Genomic DNA, 15,019 nt, shown 5'->3' on the forward strand with positions numbered 1-15,019 from the left:
TCTAGGGTAGGTGGGGCAGTTTGCTGCCCAGTAGTGCTGGTCTCAGGCCTGTACCTGGAATAACACTGCCCTGGGTATGGAGGCAGCAATTGGCAGGCAAAGACTCTGTTCGGCAGAATTTGGACTTAAATTCTGACCTTGCCAATTAGTGGGTGGCTTGGGCAAGCTACTTAACCTCTCTGAGCTTGCTTACTCATCTTGGAAGTAAGGATTTAAATTGCAGCTACTTCTTAGAGTTGTGAGGATTAGATGAGATAAGCCACATGAAGTACTTACAATTGATAGTGCTTAATCAGGATTTGCTTTTATTAGTAACACATGGAGCCACGATGTCCTGGGGTGGAGGAAAGTGCTCAGAGTCGGAAGGCTTGAGATCCCGTCTAGGCCCTGGCAAGGGAGATCTCCAGAGCCCACATATACCTCTGGGCAGGAGAGCTGATGGGTCGGCCCTTGCTGTGAGGACCAGTGAGTTGCTTTGATACCCAAGCTTACTCTAGAAGTCCTCTGGGGCCTCTTGACTGGAGTTCCTGAGGATGCACGCATGGCATCCATTGCCCATATCAGACATGGCTCAGGTGGAGAGCTCAGAGCAAGTACCCTGTGCCGGCCGACCTGCCAGAGTCCTAACCTTTTCCCCTGGGGCCCTAGGTCACCCTTATTGCCACTGTGCCTGCTTTAGTTTAAGGGCCTCAGGCCCCGATTCATTTTCATTGCAGCTTTTTGTTTAATTTTTATCTAGAAAGGCTCCAGGGGTTCAAATCACAGGGAAGGTAAGAGAGAAAGCACTAGCGGTTACCCTCAGGGCTGTCCCATAGCAGCTTCGGCCACGTCCCCCATTTTATTGCTGGAGGAGCACTATAGGCTCCAGTGCAGGTCACACCGGCATGTGATGCAGCCGTTCCCCTAAGAGCCCAGCCACAGCACCCTCTCCCGTGACAGGAACACTGTAATTTAGAGCCTTACTGAACAAAGTGTGGTTCTCAGATCGGCAATATCAGCAGCCCCAGACCGCATCCCTAGCTGTCTGAAGATGTAGGTTTTATTATTATTCAGGTCTGGTGAGGCCGACAAATCAGGAGACGGTTTGCCGTTGAAATGATAGTTTGTTACTCACAGTTTCCAAGAGTAAGGCACCTGTCACGTCACGCAGGGCCACACAGGTCAGTCAGTCAAGAGGCAGAGGGAGAGGGAAACCATGGGCAAGAGCCTTGAGAGTGGTTTCCACAAAAAGACCAGAGGGGCAGAGTAAGTAGGCTTAAGATTGGCTAGTTTGGGGTATAGGATGCCTCTAGTTGTCTGGTACCTGACCCTGGGTTGATTTGGGCAGAAGGAATAGTGGCCTGGAGTATAAGAGCTGGATAAAGGAGGTGGTTGGGCTTTAGATTGGTTGATTTGCACATGAAAGGTGCACTTGAAAGTGAGTCCTCTCAAGGAATTGGCTAGCCCAGGGTCGGCAGGCTCTAAGATGTCAAAGCATCAGAAATACAGAAAAATAAGGCATGATTAATACACTGACCTACATTATCAGAAGCTGCATTTTGACGATCTCCAGGTAATTAGTGAGCATGCTGAAGTTTGAGAAGCACCACTCCAGGACACTCTTCTCTGGCATTGTGGATTGAGTCTACTAAAAGCAACATTCCGAGCCATTCTGTGTACAAATAGGGAAGGTGGCTGTGGGTTTGTGAGACTAAGGACACCAAAACAAGGCTGAAATCCTAAGTGGACAACTAAGAGAAGAATGTCCCAGAACATCGGCAATGCCTTCCACTTTCTGGGCATATGCTTATAATAATATTGTTTTGATTATTAATAATTGGTATGGCAGTCATAGATACTGTGCAAACAGATGCGGTATTACTTTCTATAACAGAACTTATTTAAAAGGAAGGAACTTACCACCTCATCAGTGAAGGAGATAAAAAACAATATTTTCGTCCCATTTTGCAATGGGAAAATTGGTCAATAATTCCTGCATTCCCAAATGAGTAGCGCTTCAATTTACTTTAATGGAATAGTAATCTCTTTGGAGTGACCAGTTATGTCTTTGGGTGATGAGTACAACTTACACTTGTCATCACACACAGAAACTCTAGAAGGAGCCCGTTTGGCTCACTCCCCTTGAAGAGGCCGTGTACCGAGAAAGGATAGAGAGGAAGAGGAACAAGGGCCAAGTGTGGGTACTGCTGGGAATCTCAGTGCTTGAACATAAAGAGAACTTTGAAATCATCCAGTCAAAGCCCTCGTTTTAAAGATAAGGATACTGGGGCCCAAGATGTTCGTAACTTGCATGGCCCTGCGACCCCTCAATGCAGAGATGGGGCAGGGCCCCGGCTGGAGGGTGGAGGGCCAGCCTTCTCTGTTTCCTCCTGCGCCCCTCCTCCCTTCCCATTTCGCAGAGCATCTCCTTCCTCTCAGATTGGAGCAGAAGCACTTCACGCCCAGTCTAGCAATGCTGACAGTGCAGCTATGTATTTTATTTCTTTTTTTAATTTATTTATACTCAGCCTTGTTGAAAAGGATTTAAGGCCGCTTATAAAATGGCAAACAACAGAGCAAGATGAAATAAATTTAAAATAAGTGAGAAAGATGAGACAAAGGAATAAGTGGCTTCACAGTGACTTCACCCATTGCCATCCTGCCAGGGCCATGGAGAGCCTCAGGGGTCAGTAATGAGTCCAGGCTCGTGGCCCCAGCTTAGAGCTTTGGTGGGGTTTTCTCCCTGGCTGGTCTTAGAGCCTCTCCCCTTTTGTGATAAAGATGCCCTTGAAGGTCACTTTGAGGGACTTGAAAATTCTCTTCGGTGGGTCGTATTCGTGGGTTATGGCTACAGTGGCGATGGTGGCAGTGAGAGGGTTGTCATACTGTCGCTGCTCCGTTAAGGCCAGGCAAGAGAGGAGAGCTAGCTAATACATGGAACCTTCAAGCTGTTCGGAATCACTGTTACCTTCTTGGCCCCTTCGTGACACCCTTGCGAGCTGGGAGGAGGAGGTTAGTAAAGCCAGGATTCAGAGCCATTGCCTGAACTTTTCCCCACCTCCTACTCGTACTTTATCCCTTTTGCACCATTTTGACCTCTGCTCAAGCTCCAATGTCGGTTCTGCGAGAGCTCCCTCGCTGCTTTACGTCTTCATTCGAAGGACCCAGGGATCCTCCCTGCTCTCAGGACTTCTACTTTCTCCCACAGAAAGGCCTTGGTCTGATACCTGCTTGCCTCGGGTGTGCTCTCTCTGATTCCTTGGGCCTTGTCCGAACCCACTATTGGTTTTGATGGCCTCTTAAGTTGCTTCCAAGATCTTCCTGCTGCAGAGTGCATCAAAGCTAACCCTCCGGGAATCCCAGCATGTGCTCATTAAATCAAAGGTGCTGAACTCTAATGCATGGGTGGTTCCATCCAAGGAAGAATCAGCCCACCAAAATGCCAGGCACATGCATCCCTGCTGACACACGCTGATAAGAAGTCAGAAAAGCCTAAATATTTACAGTTGTACAGTAGCATCAGAACAGCCACACTGCAGATTTCTTGGTCCGTACCCAAGAGTTTAGTGGGAGAAAAATCACTAAATTATTTTTATCTGCACAATGTGGTTAGAAAGAATTACATTTGGAAGGGTCAGGCTCTGCTGGGAATTGTTTATTTCATTAGGCCAGAGTCCCACAGTCGGATAAAGCTGGACTTCCTCAGGTCAGATGTTGGCCAGCATCTGGGACCTACTAGTTTCTCGGCTTAGGTGGGCACCCTGGGACTGCCAGTGCAGCCTGTCACATGGGTGCTGTTGGATCACCCCGAGCCCCTGAGGGATTGCTGTTGGCTGGCATAGCATCAGTGAGTGGAAACTGGTTGCACTGGGGGAGTATCTCTCCAGAGGTTTTTTTCTCTAACAGGCAAAGGAGCAGAGCACTCAAAATTAGCCTATTGCCTCTCATAAAAACCCACTATCAGGCTCTTAGGCTTAAAAAATCATTTTCGAGTGCACTGGCTAAGACGAGCAATTAAAGTTAGCTCTCCCTCAGACCACTAGAAACTGCTGGCCTGCTGATCCCTGCGTTTTCTTTTGCTTTATGGTAGATTGGCTAATTATTTCCTGTTTTATCCATTCACTAACTAACACACTTTGAGTGCCTGCTATGTGCCAGTATTAAGCCAAGGTCTCTAAGTTTGGCTCTTTATGGCACAGTGGAAAAGGGAGGCAAGGCAGTCAGTTGTTACCGAACCCTATGCCGTGCGCTAAGGTAGAGATGTGCTCAGGTTGTCCCAGGCACACCGAGAAAGGGACTCGACTGAGACCTGGCAGAGATGCAGGGTGATGGGGGTCTCCAAGGTATCCTAGATGTGGGAATGTTTGAACAGGGTCTTGAAAGAAAACAAAACATTAACCAAGGTGAAGCATGAAAGGGTGGCCTAGCATTCCAGGGAGATAACACTATGCACTAAGTCACAGAGGCTTGAAACAAAAGGCTCTCAGTAGTCCAGGGTGGCAGAAGGGCAGGATGCCTGGGAGGAGGGTATCAGAATGAGCCTCAGCCTCTGGTGTCCTGGAGACGAGGAAAGCTGCGACAGATTCCTAGTTACTGATTCTTCTGCAGCTCAAAGACACGAGAGGCCATTAGACGTCCCTCGATGCCACATATCAATCAAAATAATTAAAAGCAAAAGAACTGGAAAGCAGGTTCATATATTCCAACATCCATCTAACTACCCCTCCCCCAAAAAAAGCTTTTGATAAAATAAGACAAAGTGCCAAAAATATGTGTGTATTTAATCACAGGACATAAAGTGAGTAGAGTGCAGTTAAAAAAAAAAAGAGAAGAAGAAGAAGACTATCCTTGCAAAACTGAGTGATTGTCCACTCTGGGTTAGCACAGCGTACTTGGGCTTGGAGTCAAGCAGACCTAAGTTCAGGTTCTGGTTTCATTAATTTAAGTTTTAACCTCTCTGGACTTTGATTTTCTCATCTCATCACATTATTGTGAGGATTAAACCGTGCAATCCCAGTGGCTTTTCTTTACCAGCCTATTTCTTGCTTCGTAAAGTACTAACTCAATCCAAGGCAAGAAATAGGTTGTGGTATATGAGGATCAGTTATTATTAGTGGAATAAAGAACAATCACAGATTATAGTTAATCAAATAGATTCTAGAAATAACAGAATTCCTATTTATTCATTTTATTCATTGGACAAATATCTATCATTTACTTTCTATGGCAGGCACTGCATGAGGTTAATGGACTAGAATAGTGAACACGACAGACCCAGTCTATGCTTTCATGAGGCTCATAATCTGGTGAAGAGGAGAATGTATTAAGGACTCTCTTCCTGAAGTCTACCCATCTCAGACTCACCCAGAGGCATGGTCATTGTGGACTGCCCTAAGCTGGCTCGGCCATGCAGAACTCATAGGTTCTTTTTGGTAGAAATAGTTGCCACTGTAGAAGGTTGCAGCAAATTGAGGTTGTGAGGGTCAGCTCCTTCCATAACCTCGCTACCAGGCTGTAACGAATGCGGGTGTTAGACTGAAGTCTGTTCACAGATACAGGCATTTATCAAACAAATGTTTATCAACAAATAGGGAGAAAACAGTTCAGTGTATTTGGTACACTTGAAGTCCCCACCCTCTCTGTTTTGACATGTCTCTCACACCTTTTATGAGGCAGCTGCAAGAACATTCCAGAGACAGGACTCTGTTTCCCCACTCAGCGGCATGCTGTCATCAACCTCCCTAAAGCAGTGGTTACACCCAGAGCAGCCTCGAGGGCTGTCCCTGAGAGTCAGGGGACAGGCCTCGCTGGGTCCCAGTACCCTCTATACACAAGGGTGGAGATGTCGCTACAGGTTTGGGCCAGGCCACGTATTTTAAATACCTTTAATTTCTCATCAATAAGTCCCCATTCCTAGCATTCATTATACCGAGTCACAAGTTTTACCAACAAAAGCTCATTTTTTTATACCCAGAAGATTGATCAGAATACAGATTGCAGAAGGACTTAAAGTAGACACTTTTAGAGTGTGACTCTCTTGAATTAATAACAGTTGCCCGACCCAGACTATGTAATTCTTAATGGCATGTGAGCCGATCACCCCTACAGGTGAAGCTTACACTGGTTCAGACACAATAAAACACCAGTTATACTCAGTACTCTCTTTTTCTCTCTTATTTCTTTATTTATACACACAAGTACTTTAAATTGTAGCCATCGTTACCATGTTCCATTTCTCTCTCCTATTCAGAAGTTATGATTCCGTGTATGTGTGCGGAAGGGGAGGGTTGACGGCTGGATTATATCTAAAGTCATCATAAATCCTGGATTACTGGGGAGAGTCACGATTTACACCTATGTCCTGGGGCCCGTCCACTTAGTACCCCCTTTCACTTTCGGAGATATCCAGTTACGATGATAAAGTATATGGTTACTCTATTTATAGAAAGAATGCAGTGGCGCAAAGCAAAGAGAACAACCCCCAGAACTGAGTTTGAATTGTCTCTACCAGTTCCCAATAAGGTGGCCTCGGCAAGTTGCCTCCCCTTGATAAATCTTATTTTCCTCATTTGTAAACTGAAAATAATACACTTGCTTGCCCTCCCTCCCTACTTATTTTTTTTAGATATCTAGTTATCCCATGGATGTGAATAAACTTTGTAGAGGAAACAGCTCTAACAAGAGTTAGGGATTATCCCCGTCCTTAAACCCAGCCTTGGTTTGTGCTCTGGCTTGGGCGAAACCTAGTGTCAGCGTGCAGATTGTGGCCGCTCTTTCACTCCTTTTTCTGGACAATGGAGACACCCATAGCCCGTTCTGCAGAGAAGTACCTAGCAGAGCCGCTTGCTTGGGGATTTACATTTCCCCTTAACTCCATCAGAGGAGAGAACATGGCCCTTAAAAGTAAAACCAGAAGCCCTGACTTTGCTTTAAGATGCATTCATGTAAAAATTTTCCAGTAAAGATTCAACTTACCCTTCTTCACATGAGTAGAACTCATGAAAGTTGGAGAAGACATGATGACTAGCGAGAGGCGAGTGGAAGCTCAGCGTGAGTATTCCGCCTTGTCGATGCAGAGCTGTGGCAAATGTTCCCATGGGAACAGTCACAGATGAGGTGAGGATGGGGTGGGGTGCCGCAAACAGAAGTACTGTTTTGCATAATAATACAGAATTTTACTTTTTCAAAGTGAAAATTGCTTGCTTTCTTATTACAAAAGTAACTGTAAAAACTGCCAAAATTTCAGGCAATATAAGAAAGTAAATATCTCGTTGGTGTAAAACTTTCCAATCTTTTCTATGTGTATTTGTCTGTCTCTGTTATTCATGTGTACCTATATGCATATATTTTTAAAAATAAAAGTGGAATCTTATCATAGACACTGCTTTGAAATCTGCTTTATTTTTTTTTTTCATCTAAAATTATTGTGGACACATTTCAGTAAATTTAGATCTACATCATCATTTTTCCAGCTTCCCAGCATTCTATCGAATAGATGTGCCAATAGTTTACTTAACTGGGGCCCGATTGCTTGGTATTTAGGTCTGTTTAGGGGCACAGTATCTACCCCTTTTGCGATATATTTTTTAAAAATCAATATAAGATATCTACCCCCAAACTCATACATGAACTTGACATGCTTTTCAAAATTCCCCCAGGAGAAGTTTCTCTCAGTTTGTCTTCTTTGCACTCAGGTCGAAGGACTCCTGACAGTTGAAGTGCGGAGTAGGAGGAGCTGTAAATAACTGGGCAAAGGGCAGCTCAGAGGAGAGAGCCCAGACACTGCGTTGTTGCAAACTGCCTGAAGTCAGGTCAGTTACTTTAGGAATAACTTCCTCATGCATTGGAGCCCAGATCTGGTCAGTCACTAAGCAATATTGCTTCTAGGAGCCTCTGTCATTTAATAGCCCTCCAGCCTGAGGCCTAATCGTCAGAACACTCCTTTCAAAAAAAAAAAAAACTTCGCACACGTGCAGGTGTTTGCACATGATGCATCCAATAACACCTCAGTATCATGAACTCTGCCACTGAGTAAAGCTCTTCGGGAACCCAGCTCCAAGTTTTTGAAGGGCACCAAGCCCCACTCCGCACCAGTGAGGGCACCCTTCAGGCTTTCATTGAGAAAGGCTTACACTTAGTTTGTGCATAATACTAGCAGGCTTGATGGTCTCATTTCCAAGTGTGGCAAATTAGCACTCTGAAGACTGCGGAGGTGGCCCTGAGAGTAAAAAAGAAGTGACACCAGACTGCAGAAAATAAAAGTAAAAGGCAGAAAGTGAGGAAGCTGAGGCCCCTTCTGTGCAGGTGCAAGTAGCTCTGCCTACGTTCTCAGTGTTTGCAAACGGCGGCACCAACCATGATGGTGGAGTGATCAATTTGGTGAGTCCTGACCAACATTTTAAACAGTGGAAGAGAAGAGAAAAATATCAGTGTTTTTCCACTTAATTAAAGACAAATATCATCCTTTAGAATTTTTGTTTCATATATGCATACTAGGTTGCAGTGTGAAATTCATTTCAAACTTAAAAGTTTGAAAGCTACAATTGTAGCCCCTGAAGCCATCACTGTTTTATAGCAAAGTATAGAAATGAATGCCCTTAACAGTGACCTTGAGGTATCAAAAAAAGGATCAAATAATGTTCAAAGTATACCATTTAAGAGGACAAAGTACAGTAGGATAAAGATCTTTCAGAAAGATTCCTTTTACAAAGTACCTACAATTTTTTTTGAAGATTTAGTATTTTAAATTTTAAGTGGAAAGCCTTTCTACCTTCTCCCTAACTTGAATCACAAACACCAAATTTGACCGGGGCGGCGAGGAGGGAGGGAAAAGGAAACCTGAAAATATGAAATAAAATATTTGAAATAATTTTTTAATTAATTAATTAAAATTTGATACATAGCTAACAAAAAGACATTCTCCTTCCGGGCATGCCTAATAAGGTGCACATAGATCTTTGTGCTACACACGAACTGGAACCTCATTCATTCGAAACCTTCATTAAAAATGCACAGCAAGGCTTCTGTGCTCTGGAGTGGCACCAGCCTGCGAAGATAAATGAGACTCAAAACTGGCCCTCAAGGAACTTACGGTCCAATGATCCAGATTTCAGTCAACCCATATTTATTGACCTTCGCAATAAAGTCATTTTGCAAAATGTGGTGGAAAGTATCAACTGAGGCTGATTGAAATTGGCACTCTCCTGAAAAATCTAGAGTATGTGGCCCCATATGTGCAAAACTGGCCTCCTGGCTTTGGTCATGAGCCTGCACCACAGAAGATTAAGCCAGAGCCAGTCTCGGGTAAGATCAGGCAGGCTGGCTCATTCCCATGAGCCCAGGTAACAAGACAAAAATAAAGAGCGTGGAGCTGAGCCCTGGGTTCTGACCCGGAAGTGTGCAGGGCAACGCCAGGAGTAAAGCCAGGTCTGTGGCCCGTGGCTTCCACAGCCGCTGACACGCTTGTCCTGCCTTTCTGTCTACTGATAGCTCAGGCCTCCATCCTCATTTTGATCATCTCTCCTCATGCCCAGGCCATGTTTTAAAGACCTCACTGGCCTCTGACCAGCTTCCTCCTCTGTATATGTACTCTGATGAAGCTCCTTTCATTGAGGGTGGAGGCGGGGTGTCTAAATGCCCAGAGCATGGGCACAGGACCTCAGCTTTGTCTCCAGCGATGCTATCGTCCTCAAGGGCTGGATGTAGCATGCTTACCAGCCAAACTCCCTGTCGGCAAAGCAGGGTTTGTCTGGTCTGTGGTAAAACTACCTTTGTTAAGTACAGGAGTACTAACTGCCACAAATATCTGCTAATATTCCATATCTCCTATCGACCCACTTTTACTAATCTGACATTAAAAATTCGGTGGCCATGCCACACGGACTTTCAGACATTCTGATTTTAAATAGGCTACCTGTCTTTCCTAAATATGCTAGTGCTTGTCAATGTGTCCTAGTTTTTGGTTTCAAAAAAAAGAAAATGGTCTCTATGCTTAGAGGAGTCACAAGGTATGTAGAAATACTGTATTTCTACTCACTTTGTATCTGTGAGCCAACGAGTTTTCCTACCGAGACTGTTCTGATATACCCAGTTCCCATATTCTTTTTGGGCAGCATGGATGCAAATGTCATGTGGTTACAAAACAACCTCAAATAAACCAGCGAGAGGCAACACCTGTGCATCTCATCTAACCACAGCGCTTCTCCAGTTAACAACAGACATCGATTTGATTAGCCTTTACGACCTAGACTGCTTTAGTGACATTCAACATAAAGGCCACCTTGACACCCGACTTCCCTGGCCTTTGGTTCTATATTTTGTTGTGTTTTCAGAGAGAAAGAAAGGGGGAGAGGCTGATTCACGAGGTGGTGGCAGAACATTCTAGAGCTTTCTAATCATCACCTCCTGACCATCTCTCCTTTTGTGTTCCACACTCGGCATTTCTGATCATGGCCTTGAGCCTTGGACTCCTGACAAGATGTCTCCACTTAACTATACAAACTCCTTGGGATCTGTAGTATGTTCCCACAGAGGAAATGCCCCAAATCTGCCGTGAACCTGCCCGTGTTTGTCACATTATAATAACAGCCCCCCCTAACAAGCTGTGAGTGTGCCCACTTGGCACAGACAAGGCACATGACAGTGGGACCCTTCATTTGGTCCCATATTTTCAGCGACCTCTGTTTCAGAACAACTGAGCAAAAGCATAACGTTGAAACACCACATTGAAGAAGAGATCCGCCAGACCGTGTGCTGAGGCTGGATCCCTTCCACGTGCAGGATAGCTCACCTCGGAGACACAGGCCACGGAATGTACAGCTTGTCAGCCTATAAGGACATTCTGCTCTGGCTTCTTCCTAGACCAGGATTAGGTAAGAAGCAGGGGTCAGCACATGGGTGAGTTAATCAAATCAAAGAGGGACAAGGTGCACACTGGGCAGAGATGGTTACTTTCCTCCAAAATCGTAGCTCTGGAGTGCAGACATCGGAAGCTCGCCTGCAGTGTGGAAAGGAACCCTTCTGCACGAAGAAGTTGCAATCTGTGAACTGCTACAGAAAAACCATGGAGACAGGGAGTTTGAGGAAATCAAGGGAGACGATGTGCTTTTATTATAATAAGACAGCTTTACTGGCCTTCGTAGTTCTGTCATCATGTGTTCTGGAAACATGGTAGAAGCAAGCAAAGAGGAGAACTGGGTTAGAAGTTGGAGACCCGGTCCTGTTCATGATTTGCAGTGTGGCCTTGGACATGATTTGCAGCCTTTCTAAAATCTCAATTTACCTGTCTGTGAAAGTGAGACCAATAAAGGCCACCACTTTTAAAGTGCTTCACAAATAATAAACCACCCCACCAGCACAAGTCATTCTCGGGGCTGAGACCAAGGCTTCTCTGAGCCTCAGTTGTTCACCTTTGTTCAATGAGAATAATAATACCAGTCCTCCCCATCTCGCAGGATGCTTCTGAGGGTCAAACAACAATGCGAGTGAAGGAAACATGGAACCACAGAGCTCTAAGTGAGCGGCCCAGCTCAACAGTTCTGGGGCTGCTTTAAGGAGTCATTTGACAGCCCGGAGGCCAGGGCCAGTATGAGACTAACTTTGCCCAACCTGAACCTTCTTTCCAAGGCGTCCCTTTCCCGTTCTCTCCCCCACCCCAGCCTTCCTCCTCTCTTGCTCCTTCCTTTGTCTTGGATGCTCTGAGTTTCCTTTGCTCTTCTCTCTGGATCCGCCGGGCATCTGCCGCACTTCACTCCAGGGCCTCTATTTTGGATCCCAGTGAAAGCATTTCTACATATAGTTTGCAATAAAATGTGGGTTCCTTGGAGAGGAAAGGGGCAGCCACTGTGTGGGTTCACATCCACTACCATTGCACTGACCCCCAGGACCAGGGGAATGCCATCTGCTCTCCAGAATAAACATGAATCTGCCAGATGAAAGTACTTTATTCGTTATCACCTAAAGAGAGCACAGACTCCAGTCCCAATGAGGGAGAAAAGTTGACCCCGGCAACTCTAAACTCAAAAGGAAAAGGGAAATCTTTCTCAGGACTAGCTCAGAAACAGCCCAGGGACACTGTTACCTCCGTTTGCTTCTTATGCGGCTCAGTGGCCTCACTGCATGGACCAGAGAACTTTCCTGTGTCTTGAAAACTCCACTCAGCACACCCCTTTTTTCTCCTCTGGGATTTACTGACTTCCAAATCCCAATGCTTCTGCAGTCACCCCAGACGTGTACCAAGGCCACGGCGTTTGCAAAATCTCTTAAGTCAATCTCTTAAGTAAAAGATGCTTCAAGGAAGCACCCAGTTCCTTCTGCTAATAACCACAGTTTGTCATGTGACACCTGCCCCTCCCCACCACTGATTCTCTCCGAAAACCCCCAACCACCCCACCAATAAACTAGGTTGACTGTGTCTTTTATCTGCCAGCATCTACATTTCCTTCAAGGTGGTAATCTTTTGTTTTTGTTATTTAAATTTTGCTTTATTCTTAACTGTTACCCAGTTGCTTTGGGCTTGCATAAACAGTTAACAAAAACAGCGCACGAGGCAGCCGTTTCGCTTTCTGTGCTTGTTGTTCTTGGCACTGGGTCAGTTCTATGAACTTCTGGTGTCCAACTGGTAGGACCTGAAACTCTGTGTTTAACAAGTGCCTGTAGTCAAAACAGTTGGCGTGTGCAAGCTGGGATAGCTGGTACTGACCACAGCTGGTCAGCCGTCGGCCCTGGACAGTGCAGAACACTCAACCTCGGTACTTCGTGTCGGGGTTGGGCTTTTGTTGTCGTTTAGCTGTTGGGATTTTTCTTTCTTCTTCTTCTTTTTTTTTTTTGTGACGGCATCGTGCTAATGTGGATTGCTTCAGGTTCCAAAAGTACAACATGTTTACAGTCGTCGTAGAATCAGATTAAGTTGGCAGCCTGAGTCTCTGTAAGTGGTTTTAGTTTACATTTCTTCTTCTAGCAGGATGTTTTGCATAATTTTGCTGATCCTGGGTTATTTATAGACTTTTTTGAAGAAATGGGGATGCATGAGCGTTTTCTATTCTAACTGTGGAAAGTGAAATCCGTTTCTGCAGATAGGGAAACGGCAGTGCATGTGCAACAGAGGGTTATTTTAGCTCCTGAAAATTAATTTCTCCGCGAGGTCATTTGATAACATTCCGGAGCATGCTCTCTGGCCGCCAATATCAGATACCCTGGTAGTTGTCTTAGAACGCGTTGTTTTCCTTTGGTTGGTCACAAACGGAGTAAAATGAAAGTAATGATGCCATTTCCTCTGGGGCGCTCAGGGAGGGTGCATGCAGTGATTGGGTATTGTTTCAAGCGTCCAAAGTGGGCTTGCAGTGGTTGTTTTGTCCAACCCACAGAAGCAGTGTTAGCTGGCCATCCCCAGCCTGCCCAGAAGCCGGTTGGTGAGACTGTGAGAGCCTGGGGGAGGGGCAGAGGAAGGGTGGCCGCAGGAGAGTTAGTGCATTTTCAAGTTTGTCCTCACCTAAATAACAGTGATACTCAGGTGTTTGTAACATTTACAGAATAACCAACTGTGAGACAGCATGCCTCTGTTTGATTTTTCTGGCCTGGTGGTAGCATCTTTGGTGGCCCAGTGCGTATTTGAATGAGAACTAAAGCTGGGCACGTTTGAAATCACTAAGCCAGAATTAGCACTCTGTGAAAGGGTTTCCCATAATGTTTACTAGGACAATTGGCTAAAAGTTGCTCCGTTTTGCCCACTGAATGGCTATGTAATTAAATCAACCCTTGACAGCGTACCTCGAGCACCTCCCATCTCTGTGTCTGCAGCTCCTGGAATCTGCATGGGTAAGTGGCACGTTCATCCGTGTAATGAGTGTGGAGTCCCAGTCTAATGGTCCAGGAGAATGTCGTAAATGAGACACTTCATTGTGCCTCCGGCTAAATATTTTAAACCAAACAAATCGAGAAGGAAGGAGAAAACAGTAAACATCATCTGGGCTGTGCGAAAGACCTTCTGAGTAGGGAATCTGCCCTGATCCAGGTCTTTGGGTCCCTCACGGACAAGTCCAAGCCTCCTCTCACCTCAGCATCACCGACTCACACACACACACACACACACACACACGAAAATGGAGAGTTGAAACGGAAATTTCCAAGGTAATAAAAGTGACCATTAGGCTGAGGCTTGGCGTTGCTATAACTGCTGAGTGCTGCCGAGAGTGATTTCTTTTTCTCCTCCATGTTTCTCTCATCTACATGAAAGTATGGGGGTCCGGGGGGATTTTCGAGAAGGGATTTTGTTTTCCTGGCCTCCTCTAACTTTGCTTGCAGAGAATAATGATGAGGCTGCCTTACTTTCTAGAACATGACCTATGTTTTCTCATGCTAGCCCCACTGAGCTGGTGAAGGGCAAGTCTAGCCCTTTAATCCCAGTAGAAAAGGCTGGAGATGGTGCTTGGTTTGCACAGTGGAGCTGGGGAGCTTGAGCTCAGGCTGGATATTATCCATCGAGACCCTCGCCTCCTCCTTGCCCCCTCCAAACTGGCCGAACTGGTTGCAGTGCAGATGTTTGAAACTATTCTAATTTGATTCAGATCTGCTCCATCGTTCCCCTTTCTTCTTCCAATGGATCAGGTTGGGATAGGATTTGAGGCCTACCTTTTGAAGGCTACAGGTTGGAGGTGTGTGCTGGTTTGTGTGTGTCTCAGCTAGCAGTGATTATGGGGGCTCTGCCCCACTGTGTAAATAACCTCAGGGCCAGAGTGAATAAAGAGACCAGGAAGGGAGCCTTCAGGCCTTTCTATTGGAGAGGAATGGCTATGAATACTAAAAGGATTCCCAGCCATCCTGCCCTTGGGCTTTTGCATTTGAATTGGCCAAACCCACCCACCCTGATAACCTTGGGAAAGTGTAGGAAGGTGCCGCCATTTGCCAGCCTGTCAGTTTTGTCTCCTAGAGCATGTGGCCCCTCCCAGCCCCTCCTCACTTCGGCCTGACAATGCCTTTCAAACACTCTCCTTCCTATCTCTGATTTACCCCTTGCCCCACCCCACCCACCCACTGCCCACCC

At 45.7% G+C, this 15,019-nt stretch overlaps 1 protein-coding gene across 6 annotated transcripts in view; it reads left to right on the top strand.

The window, feature by feature from the left end:
- ATXN7L1 (ataxin 7 like 1) overlaps positions 1-15,019 on the top strand; it is a 212,645-nt gene that overhangs the window by 134,102 nt on the left and 63,524 nt on the right. The window contains exon 1 of one of the 6 annotated variants that reach the window (XM_025041925.1): positions 12,811-12,904. The exons of 4 other annotated variants lie outside the window; for them this stretch is intronic. Coding sequence is in view for 1 of the 2 variants with exons in the window: in XM_025041923.1 (XP_024897691.1) it covers positions 13,791-13,794 (4 nt within the window). In the remaining variant the exon portion in view is untranslated. Of the gene's footprint in view, positions 1-12,810; positions 12,905-13,723; positions 13,795-15,019 lie in introns of those variants that run through there. One more of the 6 variants, XM_025041923.1, reaches the window with a different exon arrangement.

The sequence above is a fragment of the Pteropus alecto genome, unplaced genomic scaffold (assembly GCF_000325575.1).
Source record: "Pteropus alecto unplaced genomic scaffold, ASM32557v1 scaffold109, whole genome shotgun sequence".
NCBI lineage: Eukaryota > Metazoa > Chordata > Mammalia > Chiroptera > Pteropodidae > Pteropus > Pteropus alecto.